General features: G+C 39.2%; 1 protein-coding gene and 1 pseudogene across 4 annotated transcripts in view; one reads left to right on the top strand and one right to left on the bottom strand.

Annotated features, from left to right (window-relative positions):
• The window catches only part of TBC1D19 (TBC1 domain family member 19), a 150,484-nt gene that overhangs the window by 84,696 nt on the left and 41,055 nt on the right, over nt 1–24,733 (top strand). For 3 of the 4 annotated variants that reach the window (XM_006739782.3, XM_006739784.3, XM_081812524.1), the window contains 2 exons: nt 831–905; nt 4,138–4,200. The exons of the other annotated variant lie outside the window; for it this stretch is intronic. In XM_006739782.3, coding sequence (XP_006739845.1) covers nt 831–905; nt 4,138–4,200 — 138 coding nt within the window. The remainder of the gene's footprint in view (nt 1–830; nt 906–4,137; nt 4,201–24,733) is intronic. 4 annotated transcript variants of the gene reach the window in all.
• On the bottom strand, nt 11,074–12,091 carry LOC102737595 (small ubiquitin-related modifier 2 pseudogene; annotated as a pseudogene).

The raw sequence follows: 24,733 nt of genomic DNA, 5'->3' as shown, positions 1-24,733 counted from the left end.
CTAAGATGAGTAGTCACTTTATCATGAAACCCCAGAAATATTCCCACAATTATAAAGATTGCCATAAATAAAATGAAAAAGAATAGCAGGAGCCAGCCCAGAAATATTCCCACAATTATAAAGATTGCCATAAACAAAATGAGAGAGAATAGCAGGAGCCAGCTGTGGAGTCTCCTGTTTTCAGGATCGTCCCCCATCCTTGGACTTTGTCAAACAGCATGAGTAGCTTGGCTCGCGCCACTATGTGATTGCTTTTACTAGCTGGGATGATTTAGGATCTTTAACCTTTTTATTTTATAATAATTTAGATATTAGAAAAGCAAAAAACCTTCTGGGTTTTTGTATAGGTTCTAGGGCCTGGTTTCCTGGGATCAAATCTTACTACCTTTGTGGCCTTCGACAGCAAGTTGCTTTTTTCTCTGGATCTGTTTCTCAAATATAATTGGGAATAATAATCACTGAGCTATTTTATTTTGTTGGTATGGGATTAAATGAGTTAACCCATGTATGGGTTAATAAAACAGTTTCTGGCATCTAATAATTAATAAATATTATTGTATTTGATATTAAAGTTAAATAATGGTTAATCAGTTTAGCAAACGTTGATTGAATACCCACCAGGTGCCCAGATCTTATCCTAAGTGATGGGATTAGGTATGTTTATTGAGTATCTACTATTGGCCAGGCATGGAGAATATAGAAGTGAATAAAATGAAGTCCTCTTGGTGTTTATGATAGTATTAATGATTATTATTTATTAAAATTTGAGGCTGACTTTATAAATCTGATTGACCTTTAATTTTGTTTGCTTGTTTTACTTTTAAATCTAGGATATCTTATATTATGAGCAGCTTAAGACCAATGTGATACAGCATGACCTTTTGGTGGACAGTCTAATCTATAAAGTAAGTGAAGGTGTACATAGTTTTTTCATTTCAGTAATATCGTTAAACAATTATTGTGAGTCTTTAACATACAGGACCTGTGCTTTGTATGATAATACATGTTAACCTTGAAAAATAATTGTAAGTGATCTTTGTACTTGTAAAGGTAAGGTTCATTTTCAAAATTTGTAGTCTCCAGTCAATATTATCCTCCTTCCCTTTGAAGCTGTCCTCATGATTCTTTCCTGATACTCCCATTTTTGATTAAAAGAATGATAAACATTTCCACACAAACCGAATAAAAATGCAACTGAAAGAAAAATCAGACTATATTTTTGAGAGTCAAAATCAGACTAATATTTTTATCTTATTTATCTCATGATTCTTTAGGGCCTACTTGCTTATTCTCTTGTATTGAATTCATTTTTATTTTTAATTTTTTGTAGTTTTAGACATCTGGTCAAGCACATCTCAAGGTTTATGATAGGGATACGTTGAGTTTTTGTCTCCAGGCATCTGATATTGAGTTGGGAGTTGAGATGTAGATAGTATAAGCATGATATAGGATATGCCTGATTCTGGATTAATAATTGGGATATTCAAAAGACTTGGATTTTTAATTTAGGACTTGTAAGATAGAGAAGAAGGGCATATTATTTCAGGCCTCAGAAATGGGAGAGAGAAAATTACAGGTTGAGGACCTGAAGATTTTTATGGGTGGAACGTGACCAAGGTTAATAACAACAACACCTGGCATTTAATGACTGTCTACCATGTGCCATACAGTGTTCCAAACTCTTCACATAGATTGTCCTTAATCCTGAAAACTACCTTAAGAGTATCAGATACCAGCATTTAGGTATCATTTATAGATAAATGCACCTTTTTTTTCCTGGGAAAAAACCTTACATTCAGTAAAATCATACATTAAAGATAATAGAGCTTATGGGAAAAATAGTGTTGGGGTAGCTTTTGCAACTTTGTAACCGGAGCACGAACAAAAACAATTATTGATAGTTTGGAAGATGAATTGGACAGCCGGCAGGCTGCTCCTGCAGGAGCTATTAAAAATGTACAAATATAATGAAGTAGAAATGCTAACAGAATGCCGGTGGGAGTGGTAACACTGGGCCCCTGGGGCTGCTGTTAAGGTGGGCACAAGAGGAAGAACCTAGGAGTTGTGTGGGCCAGGGGTGTGCCTGTCTGGAGAGGGAGCTCCTCATATGGTCATTTGTTTTTAATTTTCTTGAAATGCAATTATAAGGGCTCATGCCTGTGCAGCAGCTGAGCTGAAGGCATTTTTCCTTTCTTGCTGAAGGTTGTAATTCTACTTTTGCCATTTTGGCACCCCTATTAAAAGAAAAGTTGCATGTGAACCAACACAATTTCCATGTTATAACAGATGTCGTTCCCTTACCCCCCAGCCATGTATTGACATGTGTTATAGCAAAATAGGAAGTACTATTGTTTTACCATTTTACAGATGAGGGAACTGAAGTAAAGAAAGATTAGAGAAATTAGTTAAATTCACATATTAAGTAGCAAAGTCAAGATTTGAATGTAGATAACTTCACAACCATACTTTTTAAATCACTATTCACTACAGGAATCAAAGTCTTGACTCTCTCAGAAGTTTTACATAGGTTTGGATCACAGGTACTATTGTTAACTGAGGTCAAACAGTTGTGCTCAGGGGATTATTTTAGCACTAGCGTTAAGAGATCTTTTGAGCTTTCATGCCTTTCAACCATTTTTCTATTCAAATGAAGAAGACTCACAAGGGAAGTTCAGAAAGTCAGGGAGGGCTAGCATGAGAATTCTCTTTGCTGCCAAGATGAATTTCAGTCTGTATCAGTAAAGGAAGAGGTAAACAGTTTGTATCTGAAAAATTAAATGTAAGTTTTAGTAGAATCAATCCTGACAGTCCACAGCTTGAATATTTTTAGGAAGATATCTGTCTCTGGTTGTTCCTGATTTGTGTGTGTTGAGCTTCGCTGATCTTTTTGGAGCAACTCCAAATGTTATTGAAGTCAGCTTTGGAGAGAATGGGCATTTAAAAAAATTATTTGAAGTTTCATTACAGCTCCCTATGGCAAAGACTAATTTTTAATTTAACTGAAAATAAAGTAAAATTATGTTAGTGGTTGAAGGAATGGATGGAACAAGGCAATACTAAATTTAGAACATCACCAAACCCTCCTTAAGCCAAATTATTCAATAATTTTTGTTTTCTCTAGACTGTATTTTTTTCCCACAAAGTTGCCTTGTATCCACACTTTCTATAGTTTTGCACCACTTACTATGACCTGACAGTTTATACCAGTGTTTCTCAACCTTTTCTTCATTATTAGCTCCCTGAAGAGAAAAATTAATTTTTCTCTAACATAAAAAAATTAAATACCAAAGAGTAAGATTTGGGGGCCTATAAACCATTGTAATATGTGAAATTTTTTGGCCTTGGAGAACTAATTCTCACCCCCTTAGAGGTAATATCATCTCTATTGAGAATGCACGATCTCTGCTTCTACTCATATTGTCTTCTGACTTGGAAGACTGACCCCTTTCTTTTCTCTTAATTTGTGTCTTTAAGTTTTTCTAGACTTAGCACATATTCACTACCTCCAGAATCATCCATAATTCATTTCATCCTCCCTTGATTGCTACTATACTCAACGGCCTGGTTGAAATTTGTAGATTGAGCAATATTATCTTGGATTTCTTTAATATTTCTTTATAATTGTTCCCATATTTCTGTGGTGAGATTGTAGACTTCTTGAAGATAAACAGTTGTTTGTGGGGTAATATGCAATGACTTGCAAATGAATAATCACAATGGTGTGGAAGATGTTTGGTATTTCAAGGGAATGGCAAGAATGTGAACTTGAACAGTAGAGGATGATTTTGGAACAGTAATTTGGGGCCAGCTTGCTATGGTTTCTTCTGGATCTTATGATTGCATCTGCTTTTCCAACTTTAAAACACTTAAATATTAGATTAAAAGAAGATAAAAATTAAAATAAATAATAAGGAATTACTAACAGAACCTAAAAAGTTGTGGGCAATTTGAGGTCCAGTAATGTATATATATTATTAGTCAAGTAAATTTATAGCAGTGATGAAATCTAATTGAGACATTTCTAATCATACATAAGTAAAATCATTACAGTGTTATTTCTAAATAATGCATTTATGTTGTAGTACTATAGACATATTCCTTTAGGTTCTTTTCAGTACTCTCTACCTTTAATTATAGGATGTGAAGTTGACAGCAAGCAATGATGATTATTATTTTGTATTTGAAGATTATTTATATCAGGTAAGTTGAAAAATCAAAACATATAATGTTCTTGTTTTAAGTGCTCTAATTCATCATACTTTAGGAGATACCTCTGTCTTTAACTGAATCCTCCTGAAATCTAAACCATGTTTGTTTTTTATCAAATATTCTAAGTTTAGAATAAGGTTAACTTTTGTTCTTACGTGGAATTGGGTGGGAGAATAAGAGTTCTCAAATGAGTGTTTGGACTGTTTCTTTTGGTCATATTTGCTATGACTAGGAGAAGTATAGGCACGGATTCTTAAATTGGGTGTTAAATACATACTTAAGCCATCCCAAGATGTTTAGAAAAAGCATTTTACATGACACTTTTCTATTAAAAGTATTGAATAAATAATTAAATGTTTTGAAATCAGTTTGAGGTGTCTTGATTATTCTTTGATCATCTCATATGCTGATGTTGTAGATGTTTGGGTCCTTACCTAAGTCTTTTTTGTATCTACTAAAATTAAAACATCTTATCATAAATAGAAAATGTGTAATTTATATAGAATTGCCTAGATGATATTCTTTTTTAAAAGATCACACATATATATTAATAATTTTATTTTGAGTGTCAATATAAATGTCCTGGTGAAAATATCTACTTTCCATGTAGTAATTTCAGCTTGAGTAAATAGAAATCAGTTCCAGTTGTTTGGATTAACAGATTTCTGTTGGTAATAGTGGTAGTAGTATGCATCTGTTTAAGAAAAAGAGTTAAAAAAGAATCTCTCAAAGTTTAATTATTCATTCAAAGCACTGAAATCCAAAGACTTTATTGATAAAATTAAATTTGAAATAACCCTAGAAACAAATTTAAGAGGATTTTAATGATTTCACATATGTGATTAATTTTTTATTTTAAAAAATAGTAAGGATTTAAAATTCCATTTTTAATGTAAAGTCAGTTATTAATTAAAATTTAGAAAATACAAAAATCTGAAAGTTTATTTACTTATGTCACCAGTATATATACCCCAGTGTCTAATTGTTAGTAATCAGTAAAATTCTGAATATATGGGTAAAGTTAACATTTCATTTATATATTAATGTTATTTTACTGATGACCTCTAAACTTAAGAAAATTGAGTGGATATTAGCACTTTTGGAATGGTAGCATGGAACCATCCCCAGCAAAAAACTGGTGAAAAATTATTTTAAAAACAAAAATATTTTAAGTATCTGAAAATGGTCCTAAGGTCATACATCAAATCAGAAAAAAAAAAAAAAATTATTCAAGAGAAGCTACTAAATCCCCAGTAAGAACAGTCTGTGGCACTTGAGCCAAGACACACTCTCTCCTTCCCCTCACCCCGATATCAACAAGACAGAAGCTTCAGTTCATCTGAGTGTGACCAAGAAGATGGGGTTCCCTTTCCCTTTAACTTCCAGTCAAGGGCTACACTAGCTCTGTAGAAGGTGTAGGTAGCCAGTATTTCTCATATCCTTTAGCTCTTTGTTGCAGATGCTAAATTCCAGAATATTGCTGCCAAGTCAGAAGCTCCCTTCTTCCACCTGCCCTCCACTCATAGGGTAGGCCTCTGCCCCAAATGCTCTACCTGCTCTCAATAGGCTGAGAATACTGGGGCCCCACTTCCCTCACCCCAGTTTGCTCATAGGGTGGCAGTTCCTCACTGGGGGAGGCAAGCTGAGAACACCAAAAGTTTACTGTCCCCAACCAATGTCCTCAGAAATCAGAAGTGGGCCATAGTCCTACTCCTAGCTCCAGAGCAGTGACTCAGAGATTTTGTCCAGGGACATAAGAAAAGCGACCAGTGAAGCTGTCCACAAAGAACTGACTTTAAATGGAATGTGGGAAGTTCAAGTTTAATGGGCTTCTCTAAAACAATGGAGATTTTAATGATAGGCAATTAAGAGGAGACCATTAGCTTCATGAGAGTAACGAGCTAAAACTACAAGCCACCTAGTTTACCAGAGAGACCAGAGAAGGAGACAGCTGGGAAGAGCCTTGCCTGGGTAGTAACAAATTTCAAAGACTGGCCTCAAAAATGACCTCTGTGAAGGATTCAAAATTTGATTGTATCCGACTGTGGTACAATTTATACCTGAGAATGTTGTTGAAAACAGTAGAGCAATCACCTGGCAGTTAGTGGAGCCGAACGTCTGGTTGTGAAAAGGGGGCGGGGGGGGGTGCAGAAAGCTTAGCAGAGAGGTCAGAGAGAGAGATGATTACAGAGAGCCCTGCTAAAACTTGTGTCATTGAGGAGTGACTGTACCCGCAAGGCTGCATCCTCTGACACACATCAGAGGCTTCACACTGTGAAAGAAAGGAACCTCTGTAAAATATTTCAACCAAGTCAGCAAACAAATAAGCAGACTCATGTTTGATGGAGTCTCATTTATTTTTGCTTTTGTTCCTTGTGCTTTTGGCATCATATCCAAGAAATCACTGCCAAGACCAATGTCAAGGAAATTTTCTTGATGTTTTCTTCTAGGAGTTTTATGGATCAGGTCTTGAATTTAAGTCTTTAATCCATTTTAAGTTTACTTTTGTGAGCGATGTGAAATAGGGGTCTAATTCCATTCTTCTGTATGTGAATATCCTGTTTTCCCTGCACCATTTATTGACGTACTATCCTTTCTGCATTGAGTATTCCTGGCTCCCTTGTCAAATATGAGTTGACTGTATATGCAGGGGTTTATTTCTGTGCTCTTGATTCTGTTCCATTGATCTCTTGTGTCTGTTTTTATGCCAGTACCATAAGGTTTTGATTACCGTAGCTTTGAAGTGTACTTTGAAATCAGGAAGTGTAATGCCTCCACTTTGTTGTTCTTTCTCAAGACTGCTGTAGCTATTCAGGGTCCTTCATGTGTTTATACAAGTTTTAGGATCGGTTTTTCTGTTTCTGTGAAAAATGCCATTGGAATTTTGATAGGGATTGCATTGAATCTGTAGATGGCTTTTGGTAATATCGACATTTCAACAATGTTATTTCTTCTGATCCATGAACACGGAGATTTTTTTCCATTTGTGTCTTCTTCAATTTCTTTCATCAAAGTCTTATACTTATCAGTGTAGATCGTTCACCTCCTTGGGTAAATTTATTCCTTAGTATCTTACTCTTTTGGATGTTATTGTAAGATGGAATTATTGGGTGTTTTTTTTTAAGCTGTTTTGTTATTAATGTATAGAAATGCAACTGTTGGGCGCCTGGGTGGCTCAGTCGGTTAAGTGTCTGCCTTCAGCTCAGGTCATGATCTCAGGGTCCTGGGATTGAGCCCTGTGTTGGGCTCCCTGCTCAGCGGGGAGTCTGCTTTTCCCCCTCCCTCTGCCACTCTCTCATGCTCTCTCTCTGTCTCTCAAATAAATCTTTAAAAAAAAAAGAAATGCAACTGTTTTCTGATGTTGGTTTTACATCCTGCAACTTTACTGAATTGGTTGATTAGTTAGTTCTAGCAGCTTTTTGGTGGGGTCTTTAGGATTTTTATGTATATAAGTTCATATTGATGCAGGTGGGTCGGGTCTGAGGACTCAGAGGGGGTCCCACTGGACCAGCCTAGAGGGTCATTGGCTTCACACAGGATGGAAGTCAAACATGAGCCAGCAGGAGGTGAAAGCAGAGTTTATTGAAGGTATAGAGAGCAGATACAGATGGAGTATCTGGGTGACTCAGAAAGGAAAAGAGGGAGTCTTTGCTTGGGGTCTGAGGTTTTTATTGATGATTGTGGTCTGGTGCATGTGTCTTCTCAGGCATCCAGGAACCGATCAAAATGAAGACAGGGTCCAGGTGTCCATCATAAGTCACTTATTCCCTGGAGCCCGGGGGTCTTGGCATCAAGGTGTTTAGTGACAGTGGTCTATAATGTGCACATAATGGCCTCACCTGGTCATTCCTTAGATGGTATCTGTTGTGCTAGAAGACTCCAAAGAAATCATTAACTCCTCATCCCTTATGAGGAGGACATACATTAAGGTATGTGTAGGGCAGGGGTGCAGGTCCTAGCAAGAATAGAAGCCAGAAAAAGAAACAAACGGGGAAAAAAAACAGCCAAACCTTTTTTTTTTTTTTCTCATGGGGTCCCCTTCGATTTCCCTGTCTCATTCCCTGCTATGGGATTTTCATTCTCATATTCTTAAGGGGTGTTGAAGGGCGAAGGTCTCATCTTCTGTAGCTTCTTCAGGCTGAAAGGGATTGTAGACCCTGCCTATTGGAATGCATAAAAATCCCAATTAAATGAAGGGCCCCTACTTGTAGATTGTCAAAGATGTTCATGAGGCCTCATCGTTAAAATAGAACGCCTCCTAGAGAATATCCGTTCTGATAATTTTTCGGACATATTTATGCAGAACATGCAACAACAATAGCTCCCACAGCAAAGAAAAAGCCCTAGCAGAACTATTGCTACTACTAGTAAAAGAAGTTTTTTCCACCAAGACCATCCATTTCCACTAAACCAGGAATAAATCCAATCATTGAGGGAACTAGAGGAGTCAGACATTGCTTCAATTTGGTTGTGCATGTCTGATAAAAGTTTAGATACATTAGCTGAGTTATCTGGGATATATACACAACATTCAGTCTTAATGATAGCACAGGTTCCTCCTTGAGCTGCTGTTATTATGTCTAAGGCCATCCTATTTTGTAATACAGCCTTTCTCATTAATGCAACTTCAGAATTTAACAGGCTGAGTGCATGCATAGTATCATTAAGGGCGTGTTTGGTATAGTTTGTGAGGGCCTCTATGTGCCAGATTATGTCTTCTATTCCCAGTTGGGGCAGGAAAATACCTAACAGGTGATCATACCAGTGGAAGACTGACCGTGTCCAGCGATGGAGTAGATGGGGATAATTTGCAGGCATAGATAATTTTTTACGCAATCTCCCTTGTATCCAGGGAAAACCCAGGGTACAACGCCCTATCCATCCAGGGGGTAGCCAAGGCCACAAATTTGTGCCACATAGCCACTGAGTTCCATTGGGTGCTAACCATCTGATGCCTGGTCGTCTTATCCAATCAGTAGCAAACCAGTCAGTTGATTGTAAAACAATGATATGGGTACAAGCTCCTCGGGAGAGCCATCCTAATTCACGGGTGCTATTAGGCCAGGCATCATAGGTATGATTTCTTTGCTCCCAACATAAAAGAGCTTTCTGGTTTAATTGGCCTATGGTAGGAGTAAGCCACATAAATTCATCCCATACTTGAAAATAACCATCCTCGGTATATCTCATATTATTAGGCTTAGTTGTTCCCCACAATGCTTTCTTATTTTCAGTCTTAGAGTTGGCATATTCAGTCATGATTTTGGCAGTCTGGGGGTAGGAAAAAGGTCTTTTATGGCCTGGAGAATTCCAGGTAATATTTACCATAGGCCAACAAGAAACATTGCCGTTAGTGATAGAGATGTCCCTATATATGCTTGTATTTGGCTGGAAAACCATATCTTTTACATATTGGTGTAAGTAATGCCAGTCTGTGCCTTGTAAAGGAGAAACCCACCACGGGAGGCCTGAGGTGCTGGATAAAGGGAGGAGGCCACAAATCCAGCAGGAACTTTTCTGTAAACTGTCAGCGTAGTGTTGAGCCCATTGCAAAAATAAATTGGGGCCAGTAGCTTGTCCTAGAGATAGGTAAGTAAAGAGCAAATTTAGAAAAGTGAAAGATTTTAAAAGCGCCATCGAGCCTTACTTATTGGTCCTTCAGAGCAGCAACTTTAGTCTTTTCCTCAGGTTCGCAGGCATGGGTGGATGCTGGGAGCTCCAGGTAGACACTGTAGCAGGTATTTTCTTGAAAAGATAGGTTTAATTCGTTGACAGGCTCGCAGGCATATGTGTCCCCTTCTTCCCTTGGAGGTGGTATCAAAGTTGGCTCCTGCAGAGACTCAGGAGAGATAGGTTTGATTCTGGACAAGTGAACCCAGCTCAAGAGACCTTTAAGTCTTACTGCTGTGGGGGTGCTGAGTAAAAGCTGATAGGGCCCTTTCCCACCTTGGTTCAAGCTGATCTTCTGGTGACCCCCTTTTCCGTGTTTTTAATGGTCTCTTGCTCCCTGGTGGCATTGGCACAGACTGCTTGTCTTCAGTGGGGTTTGGAAGTACTTTATTTCCATACTTTTGGAGAGACTAGTGCTTTACCCAGACTAGGAATATATTTTAAAATTTGATTGGTTTCCTCAGCAAACCATAAAGTTGCAGTGAGAAAAGGTCATATTTTCCATATGTCATTTCAAAGGGGTTCAATTTAAGACTCCCCTTTGGAGCTACTCTTATTCTGAGTAAAGCAATCAGCAACAGCTTATACCGTGTTTCATGAGTTTCTCGACAGAGTTTTGCCAAAGTTCGTTTAAAGATGTGGTTCATTTTGTCCACTTTTCCTGAAGATTGAGGCCTCCATGAGAGATGAAGTTGATAGCAGATCCCTAGGGTCCCTGATAATTGTGTTATTTTAGCAGCGAAAGAGGGTCCATTATCACTTTGCAGACTCCAGAGAAGTCCAAACCTAGGTATGACTTCCTTTAATAAGATCTTAGAAACCTCTAAAGCCCTGTCTGTTCTAATAGGGAAGGCCTCTACCTACCCTGTCAATGTATCCACATAAACCAGCAGATACTTCTATCCCAGAGAGGGTGGCATTTGAGTGAAGTCAGTTGGCCAGTCTTCCCCATGGTAAGTACCTCTATATTGAACTGGCTTAATTAAGAGGGGAGGCATAGGATGGGACCCTGGGTCATTTCTGACACAAATCTCACATGCCCTGGTAACTTCTCTTAGAGTTTTGGCTAGATTCTTTCCTCTGAATACTTGGGGCAATAGATTTTCCATAGTGTCTCTACCAAAGTGAGTGGAGTCATGTATTTGCTTAATTATTTTCTTTTTTTTTTTCATTTTAAACAAGAAGTTTATTTAAACAACAAGACACTTGAAAGGAAAACAATCTAGGATTCATTTCTTTTAGAGTAATTTATCCCCACTTAAAGACAGATCATCTTACATGTAACGGCTACATACAAAAAAGTTATAAAATTGTCCTTGGTACAATGATAAATGAAGAACATTAAAATTCTCCAGTCAAACAAGGTATGCAAAGATTTTTATGTTGTTCTTTTTTTGTTAAACCGTGAAAGCAAAACAACTTGCTGGAATATAAAGGTAAGAGCTGACTGAGCATGCCACAAATGGAAAGAGGGGATATTCTCACAGAACCAGTATTTTCCCCTATCCCATCTCCATTTGATGTCAATCAAAACATACCATTGGCCATTTAGTTAAAAAAAAAAAAGGGCAATTGTGCTTGTGCACATATATAGTTACTTTATGTCCACCAAGGGAATGGGGGAGGGGAAAATGAAAGACAAGGGAAGGGGGGAGGGGAAAATGAAAGAACAGAGAAAACTATACTGCAGTAGTCAGGGTGTGGTGGGACCAGATTGTGGTTTTCTACCTGAGAATGTCTTCTTGATCTGGAGGAACAGAGTCCTGGAGTAAAGTAGCGAGTTCCCTTTCTAGTAGACGCCTCCTGTCTGCTGCTGGAACACATCAATTATATCTTCATCCTGCATCTCCAGCAGCGCCGGCGTGTCTGTTTCCTTGATCGGGTGCCCGTCAAATCGGAACCTGACCTGCGTCATGGACAGACCCTGTCGTTCACAGTAGGCTTTCATCAGTTTACTAAGTAGTGTATGCCTCTTAATCTTAAAGTACACCAGAGAACCATCCTGCCCCGCCACCTTCAAATGAATATGATTGTTGTTCTCAGTCGTGACTTCTTCCTTGGGCTTTTCCTCAGCCATGGCGAGCACTGGAGTCTCCTCAGCTGCCGCTTCACCAAAGAGGTGCCAGGTCCACACCGAGCGAGCACACAAGCAGCCCCAGGAGTGGCAGAAGAAGGCTCAGTTATTTTCCATTGCAATGCCTTGGGGAGTACATATTTGTTATTTAATATATACCATCCCAATCGATTTCAGATCCCTTTTGTAAGGCCCATTGAGCCTCAGAGGGAGTATAGTTTGGGCTTCTTTCTTGCAGAGGACCTTCTGGAAGCTAAAACCTGTATAGCAAGCTCTTTCTTCCTTGCTGTCCCTTTTGCTATTCTATCCGCAAAATCGTTTCCTTTACTCCTTATTGTTTGGTCTCTTTGGTGTCCTTTACAATGTACAACTGGCTCCTCCCAAGGAAGCTGTACAGCCTCTAATAATGTTAAAATTTTCCCTTTATGTTTCATAGGGGAGCTTTTTGAATTTGATAGTACCCCTTTCCAGATGGCTGCATGGGCATGAAATATTAAGAAGCCATATTTAGAATCAGGATATATATTTAACTTTAACCCTTTACCTAGTTGTAGTGCTCAGGCTAAAGCAATTAGTTCTGCCCTTTGTGCTGAAGTATGGGGAGGGAAAGCTTGTGCCTCAGTTACCTCCTGTAGGCTGACAATAGCATATCCGATTTTTCTGGTTCCCTCATGCATAAAGCTACTTCCATCTGTAAACCATTCGGCCTCTGGATTGGGCAAAGGTTTGTCCTTTAAATCGGACCTCCTTGAATACACTTATTTTTCAGTGTCCACACAGGAGTGGATTAGAAGCTCCTGCTTGCCTTCATCAGGTAATAGAGGAGCTGGGTTTAAGCCTCCACACACCTGAAGGGTTAGTTACATCAGGGGTATCAAGGAGGAGGGCTTGATAGCTCAGTAATCTCTCTCCTGTTAAGCATTCGTGCCCTTTGACTTCTAAAACCCCTTGGACTTGATGTGGGATCATGACATCCAGATGTTTTCCTAGAGTAAATATGCTAGCTACTCCAACTAGGTGGGTAGTCACAACACTGCTGGTAAACATCCTGGCCATCCTTCTGCTACCAGATCTAATTGTTTGGAGAAAGAAGCTACTGGGCTAGGAACAGGTTTGAGTTTTTGAGTTCGGACACACAAGGCTATTCCTGTCCTTTCTCAGACATATGAGGTGAAGGATTTTTTCCAGGTTTGGGAGCCCCAAGACAGGAGCAGTCCTCAGTTTTTCTTTCATACCTTTGAAGTCTTGGTGGCAATCATCATTCCATTCCAGGGGTTCTAAATCACTTCCTTGTAATGCTTTATAAAAGAGTTTGGCCATAAGGCTAAACCCTGGAATCCAAATGCAACAAAAGCCTAGCGTGCTTAAGAAGGGTCTCAACTGCCTTGTTGTTTGTGGTACTAAAATATTCAGTGTGGATGATATTCTGTCCTGGGCCAGTGTCCGTGCCTCTGGAGTGAGGACATAGCCCAGGTATTGAACCTTCTCCTTAGAAGTCTGGGTTTTCTGCGGAGATACTCTGTATCTCCATTGTCCTAAAAAGTTAAGGGTGAGGGTTGTATTTTCATCAGAATCTTCTTTTGTAGGGCTGGCAATCAATATATCACCCACATATTGAAGTAAAGTTCCATTAATCTGTTGTAAACCCCCCCCTTCCATTTTTAAAGCATTCCCAAACAAATATGGGCTGTCTCTGAATCCCTGAGACAGCACCGTCCTGGTCAGCTGGGGGATCTCACAAGTATCAGGGTCAGTCCATTCAAAAGCAAAAGGATATGGGGAGTCAGGGTGTTCCGGTATGCAGAAGAAAGCATCCTTTAAGTCTAACACCATAAACCAGTTTGCATCTGGAGGCACTTGTGTCATTATGGCATAAGGGTTAGGGACTGTGGGATGAATAGGGATCACTGCCTCATTCATTGCGCTCAAATCCCGGATAAAGCAGTACTCCCCGTTTGGCTGTTCACTGGTAGAATGGGGATATTGCAGGGTCACTTACAAGGGGTTAATAATCCATATTTCAAAAACTTCTTAATTAGAGGCTGAATACCTTCTTGGGTCTCTGGTCTTTTCCAAGAATATTCTACCCGTGGTCTTAGGGAGATAACAATGGAGGAAATATTATTGGCTCTCCCAGGAACCTCTGTTTCCCATACATTGGGCATTATTCTGATTGTAATATGGGACGGTATACTGTCTGGCACATAAATATTATTTGCCACTTGCATGTCTAGGCCCATTACCATTATAAACTTTGTTTTCTCTACATTTGGGTCTGTCAGTCCTATGTTTATGGCTTAGCAAGTAAGTTGCTCCCAGTAAGGGAGTAGGGCATTCAGGTAACAGGAGAAAGCTGTGTGAAAGCAAGAGACAGCCCATGTCACAAGCTACTGGACAAGTCAGTTGTCTCACCTGTGCCCGTCCATCTATTCCAGTAACTGTACAAGAGTGCTGGGATAGAAGCCCATGAGGCTGAGTCAGGACAGAGTAAGTGGCTCCTGTGTCCAATGCAAATTCAGTATCCTTACTTGCCCCATCAGAGATCGCCTGAGGCTCTTGGTTATGTTGAGATGTCCAGGAGGAGCCATAGGGAGAGCTCGGGCCCCTTCAGGCCTCTGTAACTTTGGCCAGCAAAGCTTTTGGGGCTGGACCCACCTTCCTTCTGAGGTGGGGACAATCCTTTTTCCAGTGGCTGTCCGTCTTACTGAAGGCACATTGATTGGGACCCCCAGCCTTTTGTGAGCCAGGCTTTGCCAGAGTCTAGCCTTGTAGGTTTCTACACATGGGGATCCTGGAGTGGTGAGTTCCCCATTGCTGTGGCCAAAAGTGGGGCATGGCATTTATTTTGGACAAACATGTCCATCTTCTCTGCCCTGTCTCTATTATTAAAAACAGCAAAAGCCATATCCAACAATTGGTTCATAGGAGTTCAGGGCCCACCAGTTGCCTTCTGTCATTTTCCCCTGACACCTGCTGCAGATTGCAGGATAAAATGCACAGCCAACAGTGACGGCCCTTCTGGAGAATTGGGGTCTGTACTGGTATACTTCTGGAAAGCCTCAATCAGAGACCCTCCAAAGAGAGCTGGGTTTTCACCCTTTCTTTGAGTTTCTTCCCTTACTTTATCGAATTAACTGGCTTAACTATGCATGGTCTCGTTCCCTCCTCTACAGTGCAGCAATGAAACAGTAAGATCTGTAGGTTTCCCCCAAGTCAGATCAAACATCAAATCAGTTCCAGGATGTAAGTGCCTCCCTGATTTAGGAACTCAGGCCACGCAAACTTTACATTGTCCTTTGGGGTCCTGATATAGGGCCCTAAAGGGTAACACAGAAGGCACTTCATTCCATTTCCCTTCCATCTTACAATATAAATCAAGCTGTAAAATGGTATTGTAATTCAAACTCCCATTTGCAGGCCAGGTTTCTTGGTTCCCCAAGTGATAGTGGGGCCAGGCCTCATTACAATAGAATATTAGCTTCTTCTTTTTCAACTTCTCCAGCATAAATTGTGCCTAATTATATAACAAACAAACAGGAACCCGTGGGAATGCTCACTCTTGCCCCCATTTAGGACCATAAGCAAGGAGTCAGATTGGGGCAAAGATTCTAGGATGATATTGTTCAGAATGCAAGAGATCTAAGGCAGAGGAGAGAGTCATTGGCTACAGTGGCCCCGGCCAAATGAATCAGATCAAAGTCATGGAGTTTCCTAGAAACCAAAAGGAAAGATAATCTCTTAAGGATAGGGAAGCCTGCTAATGCTGAATACTATGGTCAGACAATATAATTCCTCAATGACTGGGTGAACAGTTTAAAGGGCCAAAAAGGTGAAAATTCAGAGGGGTAGAAATAGGTGTAGAGGAGTGATAGGGTCTGGCATAGTGAGCAAAAGGGTGCAAAAGATTCCAACTTGCCACATTTCTCCCTCATCTAACAAGATGCCATGTGTCTCATCCCTATACGCCAAAAACCCATTGCAACTGGGGGCACCAGGACCACTCTTTATTCTAAGAGTTTTGGTCCTCGACAAGATTGGCCACCAATCCCCAGCATTATTCCAATGTCCCAGAATTGCCGTGAGGAGACAGCCACTTGGCAGTGGAAAAGAGAGAGAGAGAGAAGTGCAGACTCTATTCTAGGGAAAGCATGTGGTAGATCGAATGTGCTACTTATGGGGAGAACCAGGGGGCCTATCTTCCCCACTTATCTGTCTGTTTGTCCCAGTGGCAGTCTAAAACCACCATGGGGGCTCACAGCACTGGATGATCAGTCCTTCTGTGTGCATCCCTGGGTAAGCCAAAAATTAATTACCATGGTTGGGGGGAAGTTTTTCTATGGGACCACACCTGTCTCAAATCATCTCTGATACTTCCCTTGGTCCTTAGTTGCCTCAGAACACCTTTCAGCGGGAAGGAACAAGTGTCCCTTTTCTTCGGAGCTGAGTGACTCAGTCTCTCATGACAACTAACAGCCTTGAAGTTGTCTGGAAGCCAGAGTAAAAAGAGTTTCAGAGCACAGAGAGAATGGGGAGTAAGAAGAGCAGGTTCACAGACCAGTTTTCCCAGTTTCTCTTCCTCCCTGGAGAATGGAGGAAGAAAACAGAGAAGCACAGAGACAAAAATTACATCAGCATTAAACCAGCTCTGTTTCCCAGAGGAGGAACTTACCAGTTCCTGAAAGCCAAGTTGTGCTTCGCAGACTCAATCTGGGGATACCAGTGTTCCTCTGTGGGTCCCTTTGGTCGCCAAGATGATGCAGGCAAGCTGGGTCTGAGGACCCAGAAGGCGTCCCACAGGACCAGCCAAGAGGGTCCTTGGCTGCACACGGGATGGAAATCAAACTCGAGCCAGCAGGAGGCAAAAGAAGAGTTTATTGGAAGAGTAGAGAGTGAGCAGATCAGATAGAGTGTCTGGGAGCCTCAGAAAGGAAACAAGAGAGCCTGTGCTTGGGGTCTGGGTTTTTATTGACATTGTGGTTTGGTACACGTGTCTTCTCAGGCATCCAGGAACTGGTCAAAACAAGGACAGGGTCTAGGTGTCCGTCATAGTCACTTATTCCCTAGAGCCAGAAGGTTTTAGTGTCAAGGTGCTCAGTGACAGTGGTCTGGAATATGCACATGATGGCCTCACCTGGTCATTCCTTAGATGGTATCTGTCGTGCTGGAAGGCTCCAAAGAAATCATTAAATCTTCGTCCCTTATGAGGAGGACATACATTAAGGCATGCGTAGGGCAGGGGTGCAGGTCCTAGCAAGAACAGAAGCAAAGGGGAAAAAAAATTTTTTTTTTCTCTTGGGGTCCCTTCAGTTTCCCTGTCTCAGTATCATCTATCAATAAAGACAATTTGGGTGGTTTTTTTTCTGCCTATTCAGATGTCTTTTACTTCTTTTTCTTATCTGATTGCCCAGAATGTTCTTTTAAAAACACCAGTCGATCCATGCCACTTGTGTGATTAAAACCAAAAAGACCAAAATCCTTCATGGGGCCTCCAAGACCCTACATGCCTGGCTCACCTTCCCAGCCACATTGCTTACCTGTCCTGACTGTCCGGCCCGGTGTGTTCCAACCACTGATTGTTTCACTCCTCAAGTTCCCTGTGTTCCTTTCTACCTCAGGGCCATCAGACCTACAGTTCCTTTGATGTGAAAGACTGTTACCCTCGTGTCTTCCCCAAGTAAATCCTATTTTTCCCTCAGCTCTCAGCTAAAATATCACTTCCTGATGTATACCTTCCCTGACCTACACCCTATTTCCCCCACACAAACACACACAACCAGGTCTTGGCCATCTGAAATGTGCTTTTAAAGTAGTATGTAATACTTTTCATACCTTTTATTTATAGCTCTTATTATGACTTATTTGATTATTTTATGATTGTCTCTCCCATATAAATTCCATAGTATTTTGGTCCTCATTGTTAATCCTAGTGCTTACCATGCTATAGATACTGAATGAAAATGCTAATCTTTTTCATTGATGAGGTGTTTTTTTTTTTTTCATTGTTGAGAAGGAAGCTTTCTTCTTTTATCTAAAGGCTTAATTTTAGGAATTATTGGCTGTCATTGTACAGGGTTCAAGATTTCCTTAAGTCGAGTTTAGGTCTAGATGTGATAGATCCTTTTTGTGAACTCAGTCCTAAGGGAAACAGATTAGTTAATGTTGCTCAGTATTACAGTTATAAAACAAATGAAACCAAACAAACTAAATATCTACTGCTTGGCAAAAACTTTAACTAACTTGTTAAATTTTTTTGGTCCTTCCTGTGCTAATTATTTCAATCCTGAACATGAAACACTAAATATATGAATATATATATTATAATATCAACTAAAGATCAGTAATGACATGATTTATAGCATGTTGACTATTCTACTTCAGTGTGTGGGTAAAGTGTAAAGAGAAAGCGTAAAGTTGACAATTTCATCCCCTTTGGTGACTGGAGAGAAGAGGATTGTCAATTTCAAATTACAGTTACAAAAGCTTTTTAGTGGTGGTAAAAGGGACTTGCCAGGTAACAAATCTGCCTCCTCCAGCGAACAGAATCAGTAAGGGTATTGTTTGAAATGAGAGTGGTAACAATTTCTTGAAATAGGTTCCAGAATTAACCCTTGAAGGTACAATGGTACCTGCTTATCCATAGTTTTGTTTTCCATGGTTTCAGTTACCCATAGTCAACCATGGTCCAGAAGCAGATGATCCTCCTTCTGGTGTATAGTCTGAAGGTCAATAGTAGCCTAAGGCTGCATCACATGCCTACATCATTCCCTTCACTTCATCTCATCACGTAGGCATTTCATTATCTCACATCCTCACAAAAAGAAGAAAGTTGAGTACAGTACAAGACATTTTGTGAGAGACAGACTATATCCACTTATTTTATATTACAAAGTATTGTTATAGTTGTTCTTCTTTATTATTATTGTTCTTAATCTCTTATTGTGCCTAATTTATAAATTAAACTTTATCATAGGTATGTATATGTAGGAAAAAGCATAATTATATATATATATATAGGGTTCTGTACTATCTGTGGTTTCAGGCATCTACTGGACGTCTTGGAACATTCCCTATGGCTAAGGGGGGATATAGATAGATATTCATTTTTGCCTCCCCCACATAAACTTGGAAAACTTACAAGTGACTAAGTCTGACAAACAGAATTATTTATGAACAATGGATATATCTCTGAGAAAAGCAGAGTAATCATCAGTAAATATTTATTGATCTTTATTGATCTCTATATTATATGTAAATTATATTACCTTTGATGGGCTTACATTCTAGCTAAGGAGACAAAACAACATGAAAAATGCTTTGAAGTTGTTTTAAGGTGTTTATGTAAAGCACTGGATATTAATTCATATCACAGACAGTAATACTGTAGGAGTGTGCTTTAACCTTTATTTTCCATTCTTATCAATATTTCAGTCCCAACTGTATTTTTTTTTTAGCTAGATCTCATGGGCTTTGCTACTTTTAGTACTTCAGTAATAATACTAAATAAGCTTTAATGCAGATCTTTATCCCTATAAAATAAAGAAAAGGATAATTATAATACATAAGCTTTGTCTTTGGGAATTATGCAGATAGTTATTAAGGAAACACTTTCCATGATCACACCTTTTAATGATTTATTTTACAATTAGTCTGACTAAAGAAGAGAGAAGTCCATTTTATGTAGTAAAAATATATGTAATAGTATGTATTGAAAACAATATTCTATTATCAGAAATTGAATTCTGATTTTTCTCTGGGAAAAATTATTTATATATGTGCATTTATGTGTGTGTGTGAGAGAGAGAGAAGACATAGTTTGTTTTATTATTATTTTTTTAATCATTAATTATAGGCTTTCCTTTGGCAGAACTGCCTAGCTACACAACTGCTGTGTGAGGAAATTGTTGATGATAATGGAGTAAATTTAATGTTTCTGGCCATGCCCTGGGTCCTAACCCATTTATTGAGTTTTGTGACTAGACTACAAAGTTAGATGGCATGTGACATTGCTATGTCCATAGATTGATGAGAAGACGTCTAGTAATCCCTCTTTAAGGGAAATCTGGGCCTGTGTTACAAGGATACACCAGGCACTGCTCCCGAGTGTCTCATGTTAGTTACCTAAATTTTATAGGCAACAACACTGAATGTTATACAAATAGTGCTTTGAGTGATAGTCCAACTTTTTAGTATTCCAAAGTTTAGTTAGTTTTTATTTTGCATGAAATTCTTAAAAATACTTTGTGATGTTTAAAATGTTAAATTGTCAGTTTTAAAATGTGTTCAAACAGAAGATGCTCCTCATTCCACAGAAGTAAATTGGGTAATTTAATCATTTTGGGGTTCTAGTACATCATGACAACCTATAAAAGTTAACTTGTGGTCCAAAGTGTATAAAATATTCATAAGGAAGAATTCAGGGAAGACATGGGGATTTACTCACTCTGTTGTGTGACAAATCTTTTATCCTATGCTTGGCTTATCTAGCATATACTCAACACTACTAACATATTAGAGTATGCCATACTTACAGATATTTTAATGCCATTAAATGGAGTTTAAGAAAGGCCGAGGGGCAATCAAATATCATTTATTCATGTATCCATGTCACATTATATTGAGTGTGTTCTGATACAGGCACCGTGTTAGGTGCCACATAAGAGGATTTTATCAAACTCATGTTTTAGTGGAAAATGAGGGGAAAGGCAAATGCATAGTTATAATTTGATAAATGTTCTGATATAAGTCTATGTAATGTGCCATGCAAATACAGTTAAAGTAGACATAAATTCTAGGAGTAGTACAGTTTAGTGGTGACTTCAGAACAGAGATGTTGTAAGAAATGTCTGGTTCTTAAAGGCAAGGAATTAGGAGGAGAATGGGAAAAACAAAAATGCACATGAACCACATGCATACAGTGACTGGTAAGGAGAGATTAGCTTAGCATGGCAATGAACAGCTCCAGTGGTTCAGGTTATAACACGTTAATGGACACCTGCTAGAGAGCAAGGTCTGTGTGAATAGACAAGAGAAAACAAAGAAATGTCAGTACCATGATCAGTCATTATAATCACTTCCTCTTGAATACGTGTTCAACTCCCTTGCCTTCCTCCCACTTTCTAATAGTAATTACCAGACAAAACCTTAACCCTGGTTAAATACAATTCTCTACCAATTCTGTGGCAGCAGTATGCTTTTGTATGTGGCTGGAGAAAAAGATGCAACCATGATAACTAGCTGTGCTTTACATTCATGACCACTAAGAGTTCATGACCTGAGTATGCTTTACATTCATGACCTCAAAAGAGTTATTTCTGCCCAGAAATTCTACTTCATTTCCCCAGTTCAGTCATTCATCTGTTCTCCTTGATGACTTTGCGCACCTCCTGTCTTCTTCAGACCTCCGCCTCTTCTCTTTCAGATAATGGCTTTGAGTCCTGTTTCTGAAAAAAGTCAAAGCTCTGAGAAGAGAACCCCACATACTCCCACCACCACATGCACTGCACCCACCTGTGCTGTAGCCATATACTCCGCTTTCCTTTCCTCTTATTATGGATAAACTGTCCCTGCTTTGATCTATGATAAAATCAGTCTCTACATTTGGATGCTAAAACGCATGTCACTTTGGTACTCAAAAGCAGTGCAATTGTTAGTTTTTCTATTGTCAATTTTCCCATATCTATTGGATCTCTCCTCTCAGTACACAAATATGCTGTTATTCCTCTCATCCAAAAAACAAAGCAAAATAAAATGAAATAAAAGTCTTTTTTTTTAGAGATTTATTTATTTATTTGAGAGAGCGAGAGCACGAGCTGGGGGGAGGGGCGGAGGGGGAGGGAGAAGCAGACTCCCCACTGAGCAGGGAGGCCAATGCCACCCTGGGATCATGACCTGAGCCCATGACCTGAGCCCAACGAAGTCAGACGCTTAACTGACTGAGCTACCCAGGCACCCCGAAACAAGAATCTTTCTTGATCGCTGTTCCTTCCAGCTACAGCACCATTCCTCTGTTCCTTTATTCAGCAAAACTTCTTTTAAAAAATCCATAGATATTGGGGCGCCTGAGTGGCTCAGTCAGGTATGAGTCTGCCTTCGGTTCAGGTCATACGCAAGGAGCCTTTGCTCATGCTCTCTCTCAAACAAAGTCTTTAAAAAAAATCTGTAGAGACTGTTTTCAATTTCTATCCTCCTATTCTCTCTTGAATCCTTCTTTATTACTTTTTTTGCCCAACTGTTCCACTAAAGTCACAAGTGACTTCGTATTGCTGAGTCCAGTTAGTTCCCACTTCTCATCTGGTTAATCATCCCCTCTCCTTGTCTTCTTCTCTTTTTTCACTTACTTTCACTTATCTTCTGGGATATTGTGCTTCTTGGTTTCCTTCTGTCTTACTAGCTGGCATTCTCATTCACCTGGTTTTTCCTCCTCTCCCTGTCTTATCCTGGAATACCCCAGGGATAAGTCCTCAGACCTCTTTTTTCTTTCTCTCTTTGCCTTTGGTGATCTCATCTGTTCTCACAGCTTTATATCATCCATGTAATGACAACTCCCCATTTTCTGGACCTCTGCCTTAAACTCCGGGCTTACCTATGTGCTCCCAGGAGCTGTTCTGCCAAAAAGCCTTATTACCCGAGGCTCATTTCCTGACCACTTTTAGGTCCTAATTTAAGTAGCAAACTTAAACTTCTCCCATTGTAGACATGTGCATGTGTGCGTGCATCATCCTTCATGTCTGCATTATTTTTTTCCATTGCATTTACCACGTGACATACAATATATTTTGAACAGTGCCTGCCATGTAGTATGTGTTCAATAAATACCTGTTGGAAGGAGGAAGGAAGGTAAGGGGGGGAGGAAGGAAGAGCAACTATCAAAGGTAGATTTTGGCGACTGGCTAAATACATACGTTGGGAGAGATGTAAGAATCAAGAATGACTGGATTTTCAGGTTTTCAGTAGCTATAAACTTGGTGGTTCTAGGAATTCAGATTAGTCATACAGAAAGAATGTATAGGTTGGAAGCCAGGAAGACAGAGAAGGGAAAGATTTTAAATGTTTGTTTTTGTCTATAAGAATGTGTTAAGAAGATGAGTGCCCATGCCTAAGCAAGAAACTAGTCCAGAATAAAAGGCTTTGTTTTTTTAATTTTCTCCCACTATTCTCCAATCATTGCAAGTGAAATTGTCAGCACTTTTGTCATTTATTTATGCATTGCCTATTAGGTTCCAGGATCTGCTCTGGATACCTTATGTATTTCATAACTAATTGTTACCTGTAAGGTAGGTTTATTCCCGTTTTACAGATGGAGAAGCTAGGCTCAGAGCCCAAGCTCAGTACAGCTACCAGGACGCCTAGCTAGGGCTGCCCAATCTCAAAGTCCTTGTAAGCCACTTTGCCTTTTAATTTATGAAAATTTAAATCAGGGAAGAGTGTTTTAAAGAATCATTTTTGAAAATTCATCATTTGAAATTCTCCAAATTGGTTTGAAAAAATTCTCCAAATTGGTTTGAAAAAAATTGTGTAATAGTTCTAAGTTAAAGTGATTTCCAATTGATATCCATTGTTTCTTATGTGCTTTTTATGACATAAATAACTTATTTCTTAGAAACATTCACCAGAAATATGTTTCCAAGAGACTGCAGAAAACTATAAGCTCAAGTAAATCTTTTGTAGCTACATGTGGACATTTTAGGTGTAATTCTACTGTATAAACCATAGTTGGGACTTACACATGCAGTCTCTTACAGCTCTCCTGAATAAAGTAAATCATTGCCATGTATAACCTTTTCCTCATAAAGTTCAATTTTCACTTAATTACTAAGTAATCAAAGTTAAACTTTGTAGTTAATTTGCTCGTTAGTTTCTGGTTAATTGAAGTTGTCATCTTTATACAATCACAAAATTTTATAGCAAATTTACAGTTGAACTGTTACTTCCTTACAGATACAAATTTGGAATCTCAGAAGCTACAAGAGCCCAGCTAGAGTGACAGTTGGCAGCTCTTTGTCCGTACGCTAGGGTGGCACACAGAACATGGTATCTGACGTACCACCTCCAGCACTATCCCCTTACAGTCCCCAGTATTCTCTCTAGAGCAGTCTCAGATATCTTGTCTTCGCTAGGGCAACGGAGACTTCACGGAGTATATATTTAAGCACAGATCTTCTCCTAACACTAGTATGTCCCCACCAGCCTGCTAAGGGAGAGTTAATACAAACATTTCTTTAGAAATTGTTCTCTTTCCAGGCAATGCTGGGAAGATACTTGTAAGTATATTTTCCTTTTGTTTAATTTTACTTTAATTATATTAATTTATTATTGGTTGTATTAGTTTGTTATTATATTAGCTATGTTACTTTATTAGTTATATTAATTGTATTAGCTTATTATTGCAGCTATAACAAATTACCACAAATTTGGTGCCTTAAAACAAGTATATTTTCTTACATTTGTAAAGATCAGAAGTCTGAAATGAGTTTTAGTGAGCTAAAATCAAGGTGTTGTCAGAGATGTGTTCCTTTTACAGGCTCTGAAGGAGAATACATTCCCTTGCCTTTCCCAGCTTTTAGAACACACCTGTATTCCTTGGCTCATGGTCCCTTTCTCCATCTTCAAAGCTAGCAGACAGTATCTTCAAATTTCTCTGATTCTGACCCTGCTGCCTCTCTCTTTCACTTATAAGGATCCTTGTGGTTATGTTGGACCTAACAAAATAATCTAAAATAATCCCTTCCTGGGACACCTGGGTGGCTCAGTGAGTTGAGCGTCCATCTTTTGATTATGACT

The sequence above is a fragment of the Leptonychotes weddellii genome, chromosome 2 (assembly GCF_054177405.1).
Source record: "Leptonychotes weddellii isolate Sample4059 chromosome 2, ASM5417740v2, whole genome shotgun sequence".
Taxonomy (NCBI): Eukaryota; Metazoa; Chordata; class Mammalia; order Carnivora; family Phocidae; genus Leptonychotes; species Leptonychotes weddellii.
The sequence above is the reverse complement of the archived record's forward strand: the minus strand, read 5'-3'. Positions and strand labels throughout refer to the sequence as shown.